Below are 23,336 nucleotides of genomic sequence, written 5' to 3' on the forward strand. Positions count from 1 at the left end.
CCCCAGACCTTCCCAGGCTGTTAGACATGGGTGACCCCATCTTTCCTGCCTGCTGTTCTTAGGGCTCAGGAGCTGTGAGCAGCATGATGCCCTACTGGGTGACATCTTATGACAGGAAGGAACCCAACCCTTTCTTTGGCTCTGGAGCTGTTGCTAGGATCAAGGGATCAGAGCGATCTGAGGGTGTGGCCGAGACTACAATGGTAGTTTTCCTTGCATCTCATTTTTAAAAATTTTAATAATCTGTGGCATCTCCTGCTTTGGACTCCTGATATCTGTGAGTTCCTTAACTTCATACCTCCAGTCTGACCAAATTTGCTGTGGAAAAGAATCAGATATTAGTTTTTTATACTTCAGTATGAATTAAATCTATTTCAAAAAAGTCAAGAAAGTGGGAGATGATAATAGCACATAGGGCAGTGCTTGCGGAAGCCCTGGATTCCCAGGCACTTAGACCAGTAACATATTGTCTGCTCCTTTCCAACTGTCTCTGCTCCCACCCTGGCCGGTAAGATTTTGTTCTTGTTCCCCATTGGGGTGGTGTGGGGTACTGAGCTAGGGCCACCTGCTCAGAACACTCACTGCTTTCCCTGGATCCTTCCCTGTGTCAGCAGCCACTAAACTGGTGCAGATCCCGGCGGGTGCCAGGCACATCCAGATCGACATGCTAGAGAAGGCTCCCCACCGCATCGGTGAGTGCCAGGCCTGCCTGCAGGCATGAGTGTCAGTCAGGGAGAACAGGAGTATGAATCCAGGGCAGGTGGAATTTCACAGGCTTGGATGGGGGAGGGGCAGAGAACTCCTTTTATTTTATTTTAATTTCCATTTTATTTTGTCAGTCATGGGGCTTGCACTCAGCGCTTGGGGACTGTCCCTGAGCTCTTTTGCTCAAAGCTAGTACTGTACCATTTTGAGCCACAGCTCTACTTCTGGTTTTCTGGTTAATTGGAGGGGAGAGTCTCATGAACTTTCCTGTCTGGGCTGGCTTTGAACTATAATCCTCAGATCTCAGCCTCCTGAGTAGCTAGGATTACAGGCATGAGCCACCAGTGCCTGGCTTTATTTTATTTTGAAATGTGTGCTGAATTATTCAGACATCCCATGGTTCACATTTGAAAAGGTCTAGTGAACAGCCCCAGCCCCTGTACACCCTGGCCCCTTGGGCTACTTTCTTTGCAGGAGACAATGACTGCTCAGATTCCTTGTGCATTTAGATGGCTTTTGAAGGAAAACTATTTAAATTTTTTATTGTTATTATAATGGTGATGTACAGAGGGGTTACTATTTCATAAGTCAGGTACAAAGTATATTTCTTTTTGGATAATGTTACTCCTTCACTTGCTCTTTCCCAGTTTTTCCCTGCTGTCCTCCCCCCCAAGTTGCATAGTTCATTTTCAATATAGTATCTAGTGAGTACCACTGCTCCATTTGTTTACCCTCTATCCCTCCATTTCTGTGTCCCCCTTTACTCTCCCAACAAATAAGACAAAAAGAAAAGAAAACAAAAATGTCAACAAAGAAAAAGCCTCTTGAGGAAAACTACTTTTATAGAGTATATTGGCCAGTTCTTGCTGCATATCATACCACTTGAAGCCACTGTATCTTGTTTTATATCCCTAGTCAGGGCTGGGCTCAGCGGCTGGTTCTTCTACTGGCTGCCTGTAGGGACTCAGGCAAAACCTAACAGCTGGTAGGTCTAGGAAAGTGTGGTATTGGTACTGACTGACAGTTGGGGTTATGAGGGTGACAAAGTATGGCCTCAGTAGGCTAAGCTGGGGTTCCTCCCATGGTGCTATGGTCTCAGCAGAGAGGGGCAGGCCCAGGAGATAAGTACTTTTCAAGTCTCTGCTCACATTGTTTTCTAGCATCCCATTGCCTTCAATCACATGACCAAGGCCAGGTTCAAGGGGTAGAGAAACAGTGTGTGTGTGTGCGCGTGCACATGTGTGCACGTGCACATGCCAGTCCTGGGGCTTGAACTCAAGACTAGGTTGTTGTGCCTGAGCTTTTGTGCTTAAGGCTGGCACTCTACCACGTGAGCCATAGCTTCATTTATAGCCTTTTGGTGGTTAATTGGAGATAAGAGTCTTACAGACTTTCCTGACTGAGCTAGCTTCACAGTCCTCAGACCTTAGCCTCCTAAGAGGCTAGAATTATAGGCCTGAGTCACTCTTGCTTGGCCAGAATGTCTCTTGATGAGAGAAGAGTAGTCCAGTACAAGGGGGTGCTGCGCGCAGGAATGGAGGGAGTGGAGTGCTGTATCTCTAGTCCAGCACACCGGCCCTTAACATACCCTAATAATGCTACTTAACAAAGAGTCATAAGCATGCAGACTATGTCTGTGAGCACGTGAAGGAGGCGGGCCTGGGGTAAAGGCCAAGACTAACTCGAAATGAGTTCACCCTGTTTCTCACCGAAACCTGACAGTCAATGAAGGAAACTGTTGCCCTATTTTGCAGTTGAGGACACTGAGGCACAGAAAGGTCCCGAGTGGGTGAGTGGTGGAGTTGGAAGTGCATGGTAACGTCATGCTGGTCTCCCCCCAAGCCCTGGGACAGGGATGCATGCAGGCGTCTTCCACCATGGCTGCTGTGAGCTGCCACAGTGATCAGGGCAGTGGGGGAGCTTTCTTACTCCAGCCTAAGAAGTCTGGGAGATTGGATAGCCCATGGGAGCAACCCTGGGTGAGGAGGGTAGTGAGGGAGGATCTTGGGAAAGGCTGATGTCCTCTGGGCCCCCTTACCCTGCCCCTACACCTCTCTAGAGTTCCAGGCTCTGGCCCAGCTTATTCCTAGCTCACTGTGTGTCCAGGATAAATCCCTACCCCCAGTAGAGCCTCTGATGGTATCCTGACTGCCAGATGTGCATGGGGATACAATTGAAGAACCCCTGCACACTGTCAGTGAGCAGTTAGGATGTTCTTCACACCAGATGACAAGGACTCCTCCTGGACACCCTAGGGCTCCTCTCTGTCTTTCCCCTCCTCTAGCTGGAAGGGCCACAGGCTGTGGCCCTTCTCCAGCCTTGGATGCTTCTGGGGTGGCTGAGGGTGCACCTGGACCTTGGCTGCCTGTTTTCATCTGCACAGGACCTCCTGCCACCACTTCTCAGCACCAACTTGCCAGCTGCTCACCCACTGGGACTTTACAGGATAGAGATCTCTGTATACTTGTCCAGCACAGGGCTCAGCATAGGACTCAGTTTACAAGTTACCAAGAGGGAACAGTGCTACCAGGCTGCTGGGAGAGATGGGGTGTTTATAATCACAGAAAGTGTGCAGAGCTGGGTATGGTTCTGTTTTCACACTGATAGCACTCAGTCCAGCACATCGTGCTCTCCACTGAGACTGTGCACACAGGGCTCCTTGCAGCGCTCAGCAATGCCCCACAGGGTGAGATGCTGCTCGCTGCTCCTGGGTCAGCCTCTTCTGTGTGCTGGCTACAGTGACCAATCCCACTTCAAAGATGGTTGCATGAGGGCTAAGTAGTTTCCCCAAGATCAGCCAGACTCCAGAGCAGGACTCTTAACCTCTCAACGCTGTTCTAGAAGCTGCAGGGGGGCAGGGGTGGTCAGCATCCCTGAGAGCTCTCAGAGCAATCTCAGGTGGCTTCCTGGAAGAGGGGATTATGCTGAGCAGCAGCTGTGAATGGAAATTAGCTGGTCAGGAAGAAGGGAGTAGGTAGTGGTGTTGCACTAGGGTCCAGAGGCAGTTTAAGTTTATGTAGGGGGCTTTGTGTAAACACCCATGTGGTGGAAGGGCTGGAAAAGGGAGGATTGGGCCCAAGGGCCCTCTGGGAAAGTCTTTATTGTCATATTTATGGGCCCCTGTAATCAAGGAGAATAGAAATCTGTGTGACCCTCTTCCCTGGCCAGCGGTGAAGAACCAGGTCACCGGCAGCTTCATCCTGAACCCCAAGGGCAAGGAGGCATCTAGCCGGACCTTCACGGCACTGGGTCTGGAGTGGGAGCATGTGGTAGAGGATGCCAAGGACAGCCTCAAGACCAGCGGACCCCTGCCCGAAGCCATCGCTGTCCTGGTGAGCTCTCCTGCCTCTTGTCTCTGAAGGCCAGTCTGATGGTGTCTGCAGGAGACCAAGGTGCCCTCCTGGGACAGCTCCTCATTTGAGCCTGAGCGCTGGCAAGATGGTGAGGAGAAGGAAGTGGTGTCTGCTTGCTGTCAGGAGGGCCCAGGCTCTCCTTTACTGTAGGCTTGGAAATTGGAGCCTGGAGGAGACAGAGCGGATTTGGAAGTTCATCCAGCATCCAGCATCATTGTGCAGCATGATGTGGCCCATGCCCAAGTCCTAAAGTGTCTGTCTCAGGCCTTTAAGGCAGCTGACCTGCAGCACCACCTGGCAGTGCCAGTCTCTGAGAAGGGGACAGAGCCTTGGTCCTGGCCTGGGCCTATCTTTGCCCAATCCATTTAGCTAGGCCTGGGCCAGGGCTCATAAAGCAGGAGAGCTCTGTCTGCACACCTGTGGCTCTGGTGGGCAACTGGGGGAATCTTGGACAGGCTTTGTTCCAGGTGTAGTCTCTTCTAGTCAGAAAGGTCTCTAGAGGGCAGGCTCTATGGCTGTTGATACTAGCATATTAATTGCATCCACATACTTTCTATTTGTTTTACCATCTGAATACCTAGGGCCAGCTGATTTTCAGCAAGAATATCAAGGCCATGAAAGGGGGAAACATATAGTCTCTTCAACAAATGGTGCTGAGACAACTGAACTTTTTTTACCTGCAAAAAATGAATTTGGACCCCTACCTCACACATACACAAATACCAACACAAAATAGATCCAAGACCCAAATATAAGCCAGAAAGCTACAGCTTAGGAGAAAACAGGGGTAAAATTTGATTACCTTGGATTCTTAAGTATGAAGTCAAAAGCACGAAAGCAAAAGTGGATAAACTAGACCATCAAAACTGAAAACTTTTGTACGTCAGAGGACACTCTGAGAAGTCAAAAGGGCTGTGAGTATAGCTGAGTAGTAGAGCATCCGCTTAACAAGTACAAGTTCCTGAGTTCAAACCCCAGTACTGTCAAGAAAAGAAGGGAAGGAAGGAAGAAGGAAGGGAAGGAGAGAGAGGAAGTAAGGAGGGAAGGAAGGAGAAAAGAAGGGAAGAAGGAAGAGAGGAGGGAGGGAAGGAAGGAAGGAAAGAAGGAAGCAAGGAATTTCTAGAAGGAATCATCCACCAAATGGGAGGACATGTTTGCAAGCCATATATCTGACACCCAGGCTACTTAGCAACCATCGCTTGCAGCCAGCTAAGGCCTAGGCTGCTATGAACAAGAGCCTTAGGCATGGCTCCTACCCTTGCCAGAATATAGGTTTGGCAAGGTGCTGGTGACTCACTCCTGTCATCCTAGCTACTCATGAAACTGAGATCTGAGGATTGAGGTTCAAAGCCAGCCCAGGCAGGAAAGTCCATGTGAGACTCTTATCTCCAATAAACAATTCAGAAAAGGCCAGAAGTGGTAGTGTGGCTCAAATGGAAGAGCACTAGCCTTGAGCACAAAGAAGCTTAGGGACAGCACCCAGGTCCTGAGTTCAAGCCCCAGAACTGGCCAAAAAAAAAAAAAAAAAAGTATGTCTGTGGAGGGAGGAGCATTAACCAGCCTGGGGGTTGCTTTCAGGCTTGGCACATAGCCACTGTTTAGCACAGGGGGCAGGAGTTTGTCACATGGCCATCGATGTGAAAGTCCCATATGTGTAGCCACACCCAGCTCGCTCTCCATTCCACGCCTGACTCTACCTTGCTCCCTGCTTCTCATCTCTGGTCCCATGCCACCTTTTTCTTGTCTCCCCTCAGGTGCTCCCTCCAGCAGAGGGTGGCCCCCGCGGTAGCCTGGCTTACAAGTATGTCATCCACGAGGACCTGCTGCCCCTCATTGGCAGCAACAATGTGCTCCTGGAGGAAACGGACACCTACGAGTGGGCGCTCAAGAGCTGGGCTCCCTGCACCAAGACCTGTGGAGGAGGTTTGGCTCTCCTGCCCTTCCAGTGCCTGGGAGGGGCAGTTCAGGTCCTCTGGGGAGGAGAGAAGCCAGAAGCAGGGCTGATGTCTCCATACGATGTGTACCCTGCCTCAGATTCTCCTCAGAGAACTCCAGTGTGTGGAAGCTGTTCTGGGTAGGGCCTTGGGTTGGGTCCCAGGGCAGGGCCTCTGCCCATAAGAGTTCTCCTGGGGGTAGGGAAGAGGTAGTGTCCAGAACCAGCACTGTACGGGAAGCAGTCAATGGCAGAAGGTGTCCTGCAGCAGGTGGCTTGGGCAGGTGGAGCTGCAGGGAGACTTGTGCCTCCAGGCTTTTCCGAAGGTCCCCTCCCTTTGGATGTAGTCATAACAAGAGGGTCCTGGAGTCGATCCCCAGCACTCTGCCCTTCACAGGAATCCAGTTCACCAAATACGGCTGCCGCCGCCGCCGAGACCACCACATGGTGCAGAGGCACCTGTGTGACCACAAGAAGAGGCCTAAACCCATCCGCCGGCGCTGCAACCAGCACCCGTGCGCCCAGCCCGCGTGAGTGCTCCCAGCCTGTGAGTGCTCCCAGCTTGCGTGAGCCCTCTCTGCCTCCCTGAGTGCTCCCAGCCTGGGTGAATGAGCCCATTTGGTGTGAATTCTCACATCCTGTATGAGTGCTCCAGCCTCTGTGAGTGCTCTCTATCTGTGTGAATGCTGCTAGCCTGTGGTGGGTACTCCCAGCCCTGAATGCTCCAGCTTTGTTAGTGTTCTCAGCCTCAGGACTCACAGCCTCCATGAGTGCTTACCACTTCCCTGAGTGCTTCTTAGCCTGTGTGAATGCTCCCCACCTAGGTGAGCACTGCTGGCCTGTGAGTGCTCTCAGCCCTGATCACATGTCTAGCCTTGGGGCTCTAACAGCCTTCATGAGTGCTCCAAGCTTCTGTGAGCACTCTTACTGTGAGTAAGTACTTTCAACCTTTGAGCGCTCCTACGCTGAGTGAGTACTCCCAGCCCCGTAAGTACTCCCGGCCTGTGAAGACACTGAGGGATGGCCTCCTGCTCCTGCCTTTCTGAGCCCTGTCCCAGGAAGAGCATAGCTGAGCCTGTTTCTTCAGTGCTGCCTCATGAACACAGCCTGAAGCCAGGCTTCCAAATAGAGAGCAGCCCATGTGTGGGCTGTGACAGCCATGGCAGTTGGGGTTTTTGCATCACCTCCTTCTCTAGACGGAGGAAGGCACTGCCTTTGCTGCCCCTCCCAGTGTTTGCTCACAGACATCTGGTGATTTTCCCTAGGTGACACAGTGGGACTCAAAGAAAGGTAAGGCATTTCAGTTCTGCTTGGCCTCAGTCCCTGGCCACGACTCTGTCCATTGCTTCTTCTCTGCCTGTTCATTGGCAGTCTGTAATGCCAAGCTTGCCAGTCTCCAGCATGGGCTAGCCGGGGTTGGCATTCCCTAGCCTCTTTTGATCACAAGGTCATGTTCTTTGGATTGTTGAGGGAATGGGAGTGGCTTCTGGGAAGTGAGAGTTGGGCTTGCGGAGGACTCAAGGTCAAGCCTGTGACCTTGCTGCAGAGTCAGCCCCAGGACCTCCCAGCTTCCCTGGTCTCCGCTCTAGGCAGTTCCCTGTCTGGAACTGTAGAGGAGTCTTCCTGGGCAGGGCACAGGTTTCCCTATGCTCTTGGACTGGAGGAGCCCCAAGACTAGACATGTGATCAAGGGCCATGACCGGAGCTGGAGGCCAGACCTTCATCCCCAGCCCTCTGGTGCTTGAGACAGCTTCCTCCTTCCCTCTGCACTTCTTTTCCATTTAATACTTTGCACTATCATTCACCACCACCTCCCTCATGGTGATTCCCCGATGTATGTGCAGGACTCACTCCACCGGAGAGCCTGGGTATCTACCTGGGCTGTGGCTGTCTACCCTCAACCTTGGGCTTCCTGTCTGTTTTTTTTTTTTTTTAAAGACAAGGACTGACTTTGGGAATGTAGCTCAAAGAGCTCTGGTTTACTAAAAGAAACATCAGGAAATGGGGAGGAACTACCCTCACCCTCTCCCACCAGCACAGTTTGCTGCTAACTCATCCATGGCCAGCATTAGATGCTGGTAGAAGTTGCTTTGCCCCTGAGATGCTTGCTGACCCCAGAAGAGGTGCTAAAGTGGTCCTAACAGCACTCCTGTCCCCATAAGAAGACACCTGAGAAAATGTGGTTTTGGTCCTTGCTAGGCCTTGCTGGGGAAGCACCTGCACACACTTTTACTGGGATATTTATGGGATATGGAAACCACCCTGGTGTAAAAGCGGGGTAACTGAGGCCTAGCAGGGTTCATACATTGTCCAAGGACAAGTGGGGTGCCAGGACTTGAAATGTGCAATGAACTGTACATGAGGAAACAGCAGAGAAAATAGAGACCTCTCTGAGGCCACGCAGGTTAAGGTGGACCAGTTGTCCTGCTCTCAGCCTTCTGAAATCCAAACCTGCTGTTTGTGACAGGAATTGGTAGGCTCTAAAGAGAGGTGTCCCCTGGGTCTCACTTCACTCCACCTTTTGTCTTGTCTGTGTCTAGGTGGGTGATGGAGGAGTGGGGTGCCTGCAGCCGGAGCTGTGGAAAGCTGGGGGTGCAGACCCGGGGAGTGCAGTGTCTTCTGCCCATCTCCAATGGTACTCACAAGGCCATGCCAGCCAAGGCCTGCCCTGGTGACCGGCCAGAAGCCCGGAGGCCCTGCCTCCGCGTGCCCTGCCCAGCACAGTGGCGGACAGGAGCCTGGTCCCAGGTAAGGGTTCCTCAGGAGTGGGAAGTACAGGGGTAAAAGTGGGGTTTGGGATGGGAAGGATCTGAGGGTTTCTCTGGTGTGTCTGAATATTTCCCCACATCTAGGCTGGTTTTTCTGGATACAGAGTAGCTCCCACATATGCTGTGCTGAGGGTCTGTGCCAGGTTTTGGATTCATTTACATCTCTGCCAAGTTCACATGGCACCAGGAGGCAATTAGAGCACAGTCTTACATGCAAGAAATATATTCCAAGTACAGCTATATGCTAAGAGGTTGGAACCTGACATCAACCAGCAGGCAGGTTCTTGCCCTTGTGGACCTCAGGGTCCAGTAAGGGACTCAATAGATAAGTGAACTGATGACAGAAGTAATGCTTCAGATTCAAGCAGGAGCCATAATAGGGAATATGACCAAGGACACAGATAGAGAGTGGTCAGGTAGGGTCTCCTTGAAAAAATGTATATTAGAGAATTAAAATTTTTTTTAGTGGTACTGGGATTGAACTCAGGGCCTTCCACTTGGTAGAGTACTTTTAAAGAACTAAAGTTCCTGAGCTGGGCACCAGTGGCTCATGCTTCTAATCCTAGCTACTCAGGAGGCTTGAGGAAGAAAGCCAGGCTGGGCAGAAAATTGCAAGTATCTCAAAAAACAAAACAAAATAAAAAACCCCAAGCAACAAAAACCCCAAAACACAAGACTTGAGATGTGGGTCAGGTGTTAAGGGTACCAGTTGAGGAAGCAAGCTGAGTGAGCATGATATCTTAGGTTCAAAACCCAGTATTTCCTTTTTATCTCTTAAAAAAAAGGAAGAACCAAAATTCCTCACTTGTGTGTGTGTGTGGGTGGGGGGGGGGGCGGTGTAGCTCAGTGGTAAAGCATTTGACCAGCAGATAAGAGGCCCAGGAGTCAATCCTCAGCATTTAAAAATAGAGGACAGCCGGGCGCTGGTGGCTCACGCCTGTAATCCTAGCTACTCAGGAGGCTGAGATCTGAGGATCGTGGTTCAAAGCCAGCCCGGGCAGGAGAGACCGTGAGACTCCTATCTCCAATAAACCACCAGAAAACCGGAAGTGGCACTGTAGCTCAAGTGGTAGAGCACTTGCCTTGAGCTGAAGAGCTGAGGGACAACGCCCAGGCCCAGAATTCAAGCCCCACGACCGACAAAAAAAAAAAAAAAAATAGAGGACAAAAAAGATCCCTACTCAGTTCATGCAGATTTTATATTCTGCATACAATAGTTTCTTTTGTTTTTACACAAGACATAAAGGTTGTAGGTCCTCCACGGCCCTAATCCAACATTAACAGTAGTCAGTAGCAGTGTAGTCTCTTGTAAGACCAACAGCCTCTCAAGGCTGTGGTTTGGGATTTTTCGTTCTCATGAGCGGATCAGCCATGTTTGTTTCCTTGCCTCCCTCAATGGTCATGCTCCCCACCGCCCGCAGTACAAGTGAAGTTTTGTGAGTTCTTCGTCATCCTGCTAGATGCCACAGAGAGTGACCCAGTCACAATGGGCAGCCTTGCCTTTTTGAGGACCTTACAATGACATGTCAGCACAACTCCCTACTGACCCACTTGTCACAGTAAGAAGAGTGTCAGGTACAGGGGATAGTGTCTGTGGCAGCCCTAGCACATAGCATTGTTTCCCTTTTGCCCTCCAACCAGGGAGGAAGAGCTCATGTGCTGGCCTTTGGTGCTGGGTCTGTTGAATCCCTGGATCAATGACTGTCATACCAGAAGGGTCCACGGAGAACCTGTCCCCTAGCTCTCCTGCTTTACAGAACTGGAAACAGCCAGTGGGCAGAATACCCCTACATCATGCCATGTGGTAGATCAGGACAGGGAGCTTGCCAGAGTGCTACATGAAATATTTAAGAAGCAGGCACAGAGCACATACACAGTGGACTCAGGTGTCAGTGGCTGCAGTAAGGAGCAGAGCCCAGGGCTCCAGAGCCCAGGGTTTACTGTTCAGATTGTGGGAGTGCCTGTGGGTCTCTAGCTCTTCAGTACTGCTTTGTGAGAACCTGCCAGTGGGGAGGGGGTGTCCTGGTGGGGCTATTGAAAGCAGTCTCACTATGGTCAAGGGGGGGGGGATATACATCTCCTTTGTACCCTTCCTGTCCTTGGACTGTGGCTGAACTCTGAGTTCACTGGCCAGTCCTCTGTCTCTGAGGACACCTACCCTCATATGGGTGCTGTGGCCTGGCCCTGATCCTCCCCTGCAGTGCTCTGCCACCTGTGGAGAAGGTATCCAGCAGCGGCAGGTGGTGTGCAGGACTAACGCCAACAGTCTCGGGCAGTGCGATGGGAACAAGCCAGACACCGTGCAAGTCTGCAGCCTGCCTGCCTGCGCAGGTGAGCAGATGGGATGGGTGGCCTGGCCCAGAGCTTCTGCCCTGATCCAGCTGAACCTTGAACCCAGCCTTGCCTTACATCCTGGCTCTTGGAAATTCCAAATACAGGTTGAACATCCCTCCCTAATCTAAAAAATCTGAAACCCATAACTTTTTGAGGATCTGCAAGTGGAGAATTCTGTGCCTGAGCTTACAGGATAAGTCACTGTCATTCCCTCAAATTACCCAAAATAGTGTACAAAATTACCTTCATAATACATGTCAAGAAACATAAATGAATTTCATAATTAGACTTAGGTCCCATCCCCTGAATGCCTCATTATATTTCATGTAAGTATTCCAAAATACCCTTCCCCCCAAATGCTTAGGCTAAACATTCTAGTCACAAGCATTTTAAATAAGGGATGCTCACCTATATACTATAATTGCTTCTCCTTATGCACAGGAACTCTCCAGAATTCCACAGTGAAAGATTCTACCAACAGGATATCAGCAAGTAAGTGCACTCTAGGCCCTTCTCCTCCTCAAACCTTTCAGGGGCTTGTGCCCCAATGTGGACTATGCAGGGAGCAGAGCTGTCATGTATCTGGGTGACCTCAGTTTCCCTGGGCCTTGGAGCCTGTAGCTAGAAAATCGGAGCAATGCTGTCCTGGCCTCTAGAATTACAACGTGCTGGGAGCTAAAAACTTCATTCCTAAATGTGTAGTACACACAGTCTCTGGTGACAAAAATCTAACCTGGATTTTATTTTGGTTGCAGAATGCTACCTTGTTTGGTAAGGTACCATCCCCAGTCTCTGTGGATGTTCTGTAATAGACATGACTCTTCTGATCCCAAAGTTTGGAACCATATCTGGTTCTAAGCATTTTGGATCAGCAATGGTAGAGCTGTGTTTCTTGGGGCTGCCAGGGGTAGGGGTGGAAGGATGAAAGGAAGGAGTTTATATTCTGCTGTCCTATGTGGCCAGTTAACTACACAATGGCAGTCACCCACAGCTCATCCTCACTTTTCTCCACTCATCTGCCCATAGTACCATGTTGCTTGCTTCCTGCTGTGCTGAGCTTTCCCTTTCTAGTTTCTCTCTCCTTCCTGCCAAACGGGGTCTCGTAGGGTGAGTAGCAGAAAAGTCAGACCTCAACTCCTATAGAGGGCCAGGGGGTTGTGTGATCTTGTGCAAATCTCTGTGCCACTCAGCTTCCCTACTCAGAGGCTGGCCAAGTTCCTGGGCTTCCTTCTTTCTGTCCTTTCCCAAAGTCAAGGGATTCTGGTTCTGGGATGTTGGCTCCACCTAGAGGCCACTTGGTATTCCTCCTTTGAGATCTGTTCCCCTAAACCTCACTGCCTTTTACCCTATAGCCATCTCTGGCAAAAATGAGTTGAAAGCTATACTCCAGCCTTCGAGTTCAGTCTACTTGAATTACAAAGCTCTACTTGAATTACACAGAAACATTTTATATGCCATTTAGAGCAAGGAAAAACTAGGACAACAAGCAGCACCTGTGTGCTTTATAACTGCAAGTAACGATCTTAATGTTATCGTTTATTGGTACCTGTCAGCACCATCCCCATTTTACAAGGTGGAGAAATGGGCCTGGAGAATTTAAGCGGCTTTTCCAAGGTCTCACAGCTTTTAAGAGCTAGAGCCTGGACTTGGGCCTTGACTAGTAACTAGTGTTATATACATGGGCAACCTGGATCACAGCCTGACTGTGGCTGCAGGGGTCACAGTCCTGTGGGTGGGTTGGGGGTGGGAGGGGTTCCCACTTCTCCCTAGAGCAGGGTTCTCATGATGCCCCATGGTCACCAGCCCTCCTCCCCTCCCCCTTCCTCCCCCCCTTCCCCCCCTTAAGGTTCTGTGGGGAGGACTGGGCATAAGCCACAGTGATTCCAGAGCACAGCTGAATCAATGAATGAATCCTATAGGACTGAGTTCTCAGGTCCCCCACCCTGGAATCTCCTGGTGGTTTTGTTAAATAACAGTGCAAAACCCACTGCAGAGTTTCAGGTGTACCGGGTCTGGGTGGGGCCTGGAAATTTGCATTGTCTCTAAACTTCTAGGTGGTGCTGATGCTGGGTGGATTTCCCTACCTAGGGACCTACTACTCTAAGGGACATTAGTTCCTCTTCCTTTGGGAAGGATTCTTTCCTGTCAGGTGGCCTGTGTCCACCTCTGGGAAACACCTGTGTAGTAAGGACAGCAGGGGCAGGGGAGGGAGGATGGGCCATGGGTAAAGCGAGTGGGAGGTAGTCCTATGTGCCAGCGTCACCCTCTGCTATTGGTCCTTGTGCTGTGTGCAGTGGAGCCCTGCGTGGGGGACAGGTCCATCTTCTGCCAGATGGAAGTACTGGATCGCTACTGCACTATTCCTGGCTACTACCGACTGTGCTGTGAGTCTTGTACCAAGAAGTCCTCAGGCCTCAACTCTAGCCTGGATCCCAGTCTGGCTTCACTACCTCCTTTCTCCACTCCTGGGAGCCCCTTATTAGAACCAAGTGCTACTTTCAAGGCCACAGAGCCTACCAGAAGGCCAGCAGGATCCACTGACCAGCAGCAAGGCCAGCCCACACAGCTCCCGGAACCACTGGACACAAGTACCTCTGTGACCCAACATCACTTGGCTCCTGGGACATCGAGCTCCAGATCACTCAGGGACCCCTCTTCTGCCACTCCTCAGGGACCACCTTGGGGCTGGACCCAGGCAGCTGTACCAACCTCCAAGGATCAAGGACAGTCCTGGGAGGAGGACCCAAGGCATTGGGGCACCAGCCTTCCTGCTACCTCCCCAGTGACTTGAGCTGCATACGCCCCTCCCACCAGCCACCTTTTCACTAGGTGCCACCCTGTGACAGTGGGACAGGGACAAGGACAGACTTCCTTTTAAATTATTTGCTTTCTTCTTCTTGTTTGGGGTTGTGGTGCTCTGTACCCCATGGTGGGTGGGGGGTGGGGAGAAAAGAAAGATCAGAGAAAGCCCTAACCAGAGATACCTCAGCTAGCAGGCCCAGACCTGACCTCTCAGGGGCTCTTAAGGCCTTTCCTGCCATGACCATGACTGTGACCAGGACCGAGGGCAGTCCAGCGCTCCCTCCCCATAGCCACTGGATCAAGGCAGTTCTGTAGCTCATCCTAGCAGCTGTCAGGGCTGTGTTTCCAGGTCTTATAGGGACCCCAAATGCAAAACAGGGCCAAGGGAGGCAGGGGCTACCCACAGGGCAGGCCCAGAAGTAGGGCTGAGATGAATGTGGAGGTGAGGCTTTCCTGCTACAAGGTAGGGGTGAGGCAGGGCCAGATCATCTTAGTTGTAAGCTCTACAAAGATCCATACACAGCTCTGCTGGCTGGGGCTGGGGCAGGGGCAGAGGCCAGCTCACCTTTGCTGACTGGAAGGCAGGGATGTCCACAGCTCTGCCCCTTTACATGTCACTTCTAGTCACTACAGGTTACCGACCAGCCCCCAAGGGCATACCTAGGCCACCAGAAGAGGGGGCCTCAGACACTCTGGACCCCATATTCTCAACATGCAGGGATTTCCAGACTGGTGCTTGACTCCTGGCTGCTCCAGGAACTGCAACTTAGGTTGTCACTTGGGCTGGATGGGGGCCTCGCCTGGAAGGTGACAGGGACCCAGAGGAGATGTGATTTCTCAGGCTGTGGCCCTCTGCCATCCCCTTCTGCCAAATCCCACTCCTGCTGGAGTTGGGGCTCTCACAGTAGGCTGGAGCTGAGTTCGAGGCATTCGGTCCTGTGCGGGGTGACTGGGCACAGGCCTGATGACCAGAGAGGGCAAGGGCAGCAACTTCTGCCCCAGTGCTGGGCTCACATTAAGCCAGACTCATTTGCCCTCCCTGTCACTGCTGAGGGAAAGTCCTTATCCCTTTGGCTCTCAGGAAGCGACCCGGGTCCCTGGATGCCTCTTGTGGTCACTGGGTGGAAGAGGTGCTGTCAGTTCTTCCTTCACCAGGCTGGAGGATTTGGAGCGATGGACTCCAGGCCTGCAGCCTCCTTAGGCTGAGGGCTCTTGAGCTCTCTACTGTTCAGGTTCCTATGGGAACAAGCCTGGCTTGGGATAAAAGTATATATTGTGAATTTGGAAATCTTGATATTTTAAATGTTATGTATTTATTCATATTGTCCTTGGCATTTTATTGAATCCTCAAAAGTGATTCTCTCTCTCTCTCTCTCTCTTTCTCTGTGTGTGTGTGTGTGTGTGTGTTTCCTTTCTCTGCTTTGGAGGAAGACAACAATGAAGCCAGAGCACTAAGGGGATGCACTGGGCTATAATAGCAAGATGATTGGGGGTAGAAACTGGCAGAGAGGGGACACGGGACCTGTGTGGCCTTGGGAAACCATCACCCACAAGGTAGAGATGCATAGGAAGTAGCTTTGGGATCCACCAAGAGAAAAGCATTCTAGTGATCAGAGCTTCTAAGAAGTGGTTTCTTTGGAAGGTGGTGAGCTCTCCTTCCTTGGAAGGAACTAAGCAGAACCTGACTCCCAGACAGGACTGGATATGTCTTATTGAACATGGAAGGCTGATATGAATCACACCACGCAATTTGTGTACCACACCAGGCATGAACCAGGTGTGGTACCCACACCTGTAATCCCAGTAGTCACCAGGTAGAGGCAGGAAGACTGCAAGTTTGAATCCAGACTGGTCTACATAGCAAGTTCATGGCTACATAACCTTGTCAACATCATGAGACTCTGCCTCAAAAAAAAAACAAACAAACCCCAAACAGAGTTTAGATCCACACCTAATTCCTTGCCCATGTCAGACATCATTAATCCATTACCAGTTTCAGTGTGCACACATGTCTTTCCCTAGCATCTGTGTGCTGGTACAGGAGTACAGAGACTGCCTCTCTTCCCTCCTGCAAGGTCCTCATAGGCCAGTGTGTGGACAGAGAAGCCTTGTCAGGTCAAACTCCATTTCTATTCTCCTCCACTCTTCTTCACACAGCCTCCCTTTGAGAGCTACCCCACTGCAAACAGTTGCCAAATGGGCCTAGGAGTGCACACATGGAAACCCTGCCATACCTCTGGGGACTGACACAAAGAGATGCTAGCGTAGGCCCCAGTAGTAGAATTAGGAGTCAGGCAGGAAATCCTGTAGATCCTGGTTCCCAGAGCCTACAGAGAGGATCCTAGCAGGCACTTTCCCCTTGGCCTAGAGTAAACCTTTCCATGGAGGCAGAAAGGGCAGAGGGAGCTCTTGAAGAGCCCTAGGCCCCCAGCTCTCCCAGCAGGCCTGGCCCATTGTACGAAGTAGGAATAACACATGCTGACATGTCCGCCCTATCTTGTGCTCATGGTGGATATTGCCATGTGTTCAATCTGTGCCCTTTTCCCTGTGAGCCCTGCTTCTCCCCGTGTCTTTCCCATAGAGCTCTGGGCAGTGGCACCACGGGGACAAGGAGGAGCAGCTGTATTGCGCTGATAATGTTTTATAGCACTAGAACCTTTGTTCAGGCCCCATCTTGAGCAGGAAGTAGAGCAACATCCACAAGTAGGAATGACCTTAGTACTTGAATGGAAGGAGGAAGATGTGGAAACCAGCCCAAGGAGCCTCCATGGAGGGGAGGATGAGAGTCAGATATCCCTGGGGAGCCACCAGGCTTCAGTATCCTGAGCCCACCTGTTCATCTCAGAAATGAGGATGAACCTGTTCATGAAAACAAAAATTAACCCACTGGGTGGTGGTGGCTCATGCCTATAACCCTAGCTACTCAGGAGGCTGAGATCTGAGGATTGTGGTTCAAAGCCTGCCAGGGCAGCAAAGTCTGTGAGATGTATAGTACCAATGAATAACCAGAAAGCCAAAAGTAGAACTGTGGCTTAAGTAGTAGAGTGCTAGTGTGAGCATACAAGGTAAGGGACACTACCCGGGCCCTGAGTTCAAGCCCCAGGACCAGCACACACACACACACACACACACACACACACACACACACAAATGTGTGTATCTTCTTTCTACTTTTTTCCATCTTCTCTCCCTAGATCCACTGTTTTCCTTTTTCTCTTTTCAATTTCTTTAGTTCCTCAGTTTTTCCACACATAAAGTTAAAGGAAGCATATTATGCATCTCTCTCTGTACTTAATTTTGTTATATAGTTTGAAGATCTTTCCTTATCAGATTCATACCTGTAATCTCAGATACTCAGGAGGCTGAGATCTGAGGATTACAGTTTGAAGCCAGCCTGGGCAGAAAAGTCCATGAGATTCTTATCTCTGATTAACTATTAAAGAGCCAGAAGTGGAACTATGGTTCAAGTAGTACAGTGTCAGCCTTGAGCAAAAAGCTAGCAGACAGTACCTACATCCTGAGTTCAAGCCCTAGTACTGACACAAAGCAAAACAAAACTCTATCTTAAAGACACTGGATATACATTTCCCAACTTCCTTCCAAAAGGATTGTTTAGCTTTCAAGTCTCTCTAGTCATGCCATGAGATCAACATTGGATAGTATTTACAAAAGGGGATGGGAGGCTGGGGAGGGCTGAGACCATCAGTGTCCAGTATTCAATCTGCCTATTGACCAAGCTAGTATTTTGACTGGGAACAGTTCCTATCTGAATGAAGAAGCCAAGACTCAGAGGAAAGCCTTGCCACAGGTCATATGAGGAATGATAAGCCTGGATCTGAAGGTACCATATCTGCTCTGCCCTTGTCCACCCACCCCCCCCAACCCCAGCTAAAGAATTATAGAACTGGCCACCAGACAGAACTAAGCAGTCAGAAAACACTTTCTGTACAGTGGATGGAATTAGACGCTCTCTACTGATAATTGTCTGCAGCTTATAATGTTATAAAACACACTTAACATAGACCTTTCTCTGCTCCATAACTGGATAAACCTTTCCCCCTTTCTAGAGGCTCACTGGGCAATGGACCAGCTAAGGGAAAGAGAAGCAGTTCAGTTGGTTTTGAGCCCAGAGGCTACTGGTGCCTGGATGAGAATCATCAGCGTGTGGGACAGGGGATAGCTGAGTAAACAGAGGAAATCATAGCGTAAGTAAAGGGACTACAGGTGTGCAATGTAGGCTTGCCCAACTCCAGGCAACCTTGTTGATGAGGGTGGGAACAACAGCCAGAGAGCTGTAGTCCAGTGGAACAAGGATCTGGTGTTTCCACTGCTTTAAGAGAACACTCAGTACTGATTTTCACATATTCAAACAAGTACTCCAAAGGTCAAATGAAACCTATCAACACAGTGGGGTTTGGTCCGTGGCTGAGCACAGTAAAGGAATCTCTTATCTAAGGGAGGCGGTCAACCTCTCTTCCTTGACTTTCAAGTCCAAGGTGAGCAATTCCAGGTGAAATAATAGGCCAGGGTGTGGAGAGTCCTTCCTTCCTGGCTCTGCCTGGACCGGTAGGAAATGCTGCTGCTCACAGCTCTGGAAAGAGAGGAGCTAGGAAGCCAAGGGACCTGGGTTTTACCAATGCATCTGAGGGGAGTCACATGGCCCTCTGTGCCTCAGTTTCATTTTGATCTCTCAGTGAGACTTGGGCAAGTGGTGTGCTGTATTTATTATTAGCTGGGGTCACTTGATCTCTCTCTGCTCCAAATGGGCATGATCATAAAATACCATCTCACTGGCATGAGGATGGAAAGGGTAATGTGCACTGAGTGACTTCATTACTGGAACTCCACATGATTCTATAGTTTGAACTTAGAATCACAGGTTACTAAGACGTGGCCTAAGATCTGGGAGTGCAGCTCAGTGGTAGAGCACTTACCTTGCAAGCATGCGGACCTAGGTTCAGTCCCTAGAACTGAAAATTTTACAAAGGAAGAGAGAGGAAGGGAGGAATGGAGGAAGGAAAGAAAGGAGGAAAGAAGAAGGAAGAAGGGGGAGAATGAGGAGGGAGAGAGGGAAAGAAAAAGAGAACATTGCCACTGAACTGAGCAGTAGACTGAGCCCCCAGAAGAGAGAGAGCTTACCCAGGGACAGACAACTAGCTAGAGGGAGGCCCAACTGCCTGTTGGAGGTTTTCCACTGGCAGGGTTTGGAAGGGAGCCTAACATGCTCACACAGATCACTGGCCCATCATTCAGATGCTATCCGTGGCCAGGGCTGGAAAGCCATCTACATTCCCCCATGGGCAGCAAAACTATCCAATATTGGCAGTGTTAACTTCCACGCTGAGGTAGAGGAGATGACCAGGACTCAGAGCTGCTGCTATTTTCCTTCCCCTTTCTGCTGGAAGAACCTTCCCAATCATTGCCCTTGGTTAATGATCTCTGACAGCAAACAAACACCTCACCAAATGAACAAACCAGAGCAGCAGGCTGTGCCCATCTAATGCTAACTATTCAAGTTCAACAAGCCAGGGATATCAGAGATCAAGACTGTGGTTTGATGGAATTTATTGATGTGGTGGAATATGGTGGAGAAGAGGAAGAAGGGTGTGAGTCTTCTAGTCTCACTGGTGTGGTCTGGGGAGGGTCAAGGCAGGCAGGATCAGTTCTGCAGAAGCAAGTCAGGGATGAAGTGGGGACTGTTGCTGCCACAAACCAAGGTGGCTAAACAATTTGGTGGCCCTGAGAACAGGTTAAAATAGCTATAGCTCTGGGATCTCACTGGTAAGAAAGTTTAGTGGTCACAAAAAGAGGTGGTGACTGTGGTGTTTTATAGCTACTTTGTGACCCTTCGTTAATTGTCTTTGTGTTCTGTTTTATGCATTTTATAGCTGGCTTTGACATTGGCTATCCTCTAACTTGAGGAAGGGCAGGGCTGCTTTTGTGTTTTTTAGTCTGGGTTGTTTTTGCTTCTTCACAACCAAGTCATAGACAAAACACAATTACTGTCTGGTGCTGGTGGCTTACCCCTGTCATCCTAGCTACTTAAGATGCTAAGATCTGAGGATAGAGGTTCAAACCCAGCTCAGACAAGAAAGTCGATGAGACTCATCTCTAATTAACTACCAAAAAGCCCAACGTGGAGTGGTGGCTCAAGTGGTAGAGTGCCAGCCTTGAATGAAAAAGCTGAGGGATAGCACCCAGACCCTGAGTTCAAGCTCTTGTATCAACATATACATACCACACACACACACACACACACACACACACACACACACACACACACCCCACTGCTGCCACCACCAGCAGCAGCTGCAACAACAATGACTATTATGGCATCTTTGTTGCTAGTTTTCTTTCCTTTCTCATACTAAATTGACCCAGAGGAAGTACAATGCCAAAGAAGGAGTCATGTGGAAACCCAGAAAGATTTTGACAAAAAGCACTTGCTTTGGAGGAGAATCACCTAGATATGGAACTAGCCCTTTAGGACAACTGATAAAGGCTGTAGGAATAAGGTGTGCCTTGTACTCCAAAAGTGGTCAAAGAGAAAGCTGAACATATCATAGTGCCCTTGGTTTGGTAGAACAAAACAAGGACTGTGGTGTTGAGGCTCTGGAAATGAAGTTTCATTTCATACATTAAAGAACTCATTGTGGAGAGACCAGATCGAAAACTTTAGAGAGACAGAAAATGGACGTCGGTGGTGGTATAGAAGAGGGAAATGGGAGTGATGGCTAATGAGCATGGGGATTTCTTTTTGGGAATGATTGAAAGTTTTGGAACTGCTTGCATTGTACACTCTAAATATTAAAAACCATTGAATTGTACACTTTAAATGGGTAGATTTTTATAGTGTGTGAATTATGTCTCCATAAAGCTGTCATATATTTTAAAAGCAGGGGAAATTGGGTGTAGAAGAATGTGTGAACTCTGTACTCTTTTCAGAGCTTTTCTATAACTCTACAACAGTCCTAAGCTTCAAGGTTTCTTTTAAAAATTGCAAGTGAAGAGCATGGAAACCCAGTTCACTCACTGGCTCCTCAGGACCCAATCAGTCTTCTCTAGGCCCTCTGTGCCATGAATCTGGAGGGTAAAGCACAGAGGCTCTAAAGTAGCAACTCTGATTCCCTCACCCCACAAACAGATACTAAGAAGGAAGGACACAGGACCAGATAAAGGAAGTGCAGAGGGAAGCTGTGCTTGTGTGGCAAACCTGTACAAACTACAAAAAGAAAGGAAGAAGAAAAGAGGGACCATCCTATGGCTTAAATGTCGATCAAAGGTTAGTTCCAATGCATCAGTACTCGGGATAGGACTAAAGCAAGGATTTAGATTGTGAAGGTTTTCCCCTCAGGACTGCATTAATGCCTTTGACGGAGAAGTGGCTTATGGGTTCCTGAATGAGATTGGCCCTTTCCCTCCACTCTCTCACTTGTGCACTGTTGTTCTTCCGTGTCTCATAGGATGATACAGCTACAAGTCCAGATCATGGACTTCCCACCCTCCAAAATGTTAGGAAATAAATCTCCATTCTTTATTAATTACCCATGGTCAGGTAGCCTGCTATAGCTGCACAAAACAGACTGTGCAGGAAAGAAGAGATGGATTTCATGCAAAGGACAGAGGAAGCACACATCTTTGGAAGGAGACACACCCAGTACACAGGAGAAAATATTTTGGAACCTTGAAACAAGAGATTGAAACAATAGAATGAGGTGAAGGGGCGCTCATAGGGACTTAAGAAAAAAAGGACACAAATACCACCACTGTAGAGAGGATGAATGTGAAAAAAGATCAATTAAAGTAGCAGAGATCCAAAGCATGGGAATGCACATCTGTCCCATGGGAGGTAGAAGACATATGAAAAATATGCAGTGGCGGTAGGGCCATTAGACCACCTTACCAACCCAGGGACGCATGTACTTCCCAGATGTTCATCCCCAGCAAATCACTCTGACCCTTCTCAGTTCTCTTTTATAGCCCTGTGTCGTGAAGGGATCTACCATGTGTGGTCATTATGGGATGCACGGGCTCAAGGATGCACTCTGCCTATTTAATGTCAAGGCCAGGATTTGAATCCTGAATCTGCTTCTTACTTTATGATCTTGAGTAAGTTACTTCTTTGAGTTCCTTATTACAATAATATCTACCGCCTAAGACCCATGTCTGTATTAAAACACTGAAGAATTGAAGGTTGCAGTTCTGTAGCCTGGATGAACTCAGGGCCTGGATGCTGCCCCTGAGATTTTTTTTGCTCAAGACTAGTGTTCTGCCTCTCAAGCCACAGCTCTACTTCAGGCTTTTTGGTGGTTAACTGGAGATAAGAGCCTCACAGATTTTTCTGCCTGGGTTGGCTTTGAACCATGTCCTTCAAATCTCACCCTCCTTAGTAGCTAAGATTACAAGCATGAGCCACCATGGCCTGGTCACTTCAGTGATCTTGGAGTGATCTATTACATTGGAAAGGTCACTGTGGAGTAGCTGGGAAAAACAGAGGCAGAATTCTTGTGAGATGGTGCAGTGTTACAAGAGCAGAATGGAGCCAACCCATGGAACCACGTCTACTGGGCCTATCAACTATGCCTGCAGAGGAGGAGCTGGGAGTCAAGGTGGCCACAACACCCTCCTAACCCAGATTTCCAGGGAACTTGCAGAAATCTCCAGGCAGACATTAGACTTCCCCAAGGATCAAAGCCATCTTCTCTAGATAATAAGACCAGACACATCCCAGCTGCTCCTTTGGGTCATATTCATGTGACGCCCTCTTCCTTCTTGCCCATAACTATTGCCCATAACTACATACAACTTTGGGTGAGGGTTGCTGGTTTTTGTGGGGTTTTTTTCTCCTTTCAGTCCTGAGACTTGAACTCTGGGCCTGGGTGCTATCCATGAGCTTCTTTTGGTCAAGGCGAATGCTCTACCACTTGAGCCACAGTGCCACTTCCAGCTTTTCCTGCTTATAGGATGCTGAGGAACCAACCCCAGGGCCTCATGCATGTAAGGCAAGCACTCTCACAGAGCCACCTTCCCAACCCTATTTTTATTTTTTGACAGCTTATTGGAGATAAGAGTCTTATAGACTCTTCTGCCTCGACTGGCTTCAAACAATAATCCTTGGATCTTAGCTTTATGAATAGCTAGGATTACAGGTGTGAGCCACTACCGTCAGGTGAGGGTTGTCATTTTTAAGTCAGTAGAATGCAATCGCTATAAACAGATTCTGGAGCCAGGCATGGGCTTATTGTAAGTGATACACCAGGACTTGCTTCATGACTTCAGCCCCTGCCTCCTTCCAGAATAAACAACACGAGCAAAGCCACTGCTGCTAGAGCATGAACCGTCTTCTGCAGGGGAAGACAGGATTTTATTTGGCATTCTTTGTTGTGGAGGTGATGGGGCGGGAGCACACATAGTTCAGGGGTAGCTTCTGAATCAGATGGA

At 49.4% G+C, this 23,336-nt stretch overlaps 1 protein-coding gene across 1 annotated transcript in view; it reads left to right on the forward strand.

The window, feature by feature from the left end:
• Positions 1-14,331, forward strand: part of Adamts14 (ADAM metallopeptidase with thrombospondin type 1 motif 14) — a 65,597-nt gene extending 51,266 nt beyond the window's left edge. The window contains exons 15-22 of the mRNA XM_042696460.1: positions 612-692; positions 3,874-4,037; positions 5,813-5,981; positions 6,389-6,521; positions 8,532-8,739; positions 10,961-11,090; positions 11,535-11,585; positions 13,388-14,331. Coding sequence (XP_042552394.1) covers positions 612-692; positions 3,874-4,037; positions 5,813-5,981; positions 6,389-6,521; positions 8,532-8,739; positions 10,961-11,090; positions 11,535-11,585; positions 13,388-13,884 — 1,433 coding nt within the window. The 3' untranslated portion in view covers positions 13,885-14,331. The remainder of the gene's footprint in view (positions 1-611; positions 693-3,873; positions 4,038-5,812; positions 5,982-6,388; positions 6,522-8,531; positions 8,740-10,960; positions 11,091-11,534; positions 11,586-13,387) is intronic.
• Positions 14,332-23,336: the final 9,005 nt, after the last annotated feature.

Source organism: Dipodomys spectabilis, unplaced genomic scaffold (genome assembly GCF_019054845.1).
Source record: "Dipodomys spectabilis isolate Male_0828 unplaced genomic scaffold, ASM1905484v1 ptg000207l, whole genome shotgun sequence".
NCBI classification, from domain to species: domain Eukaryota; kingdom Metazoa; phylum Chordata; class Mammalia; order Rodentia; family Heteromyidae; genus Dipodomys; species Dipodomys spectabilis.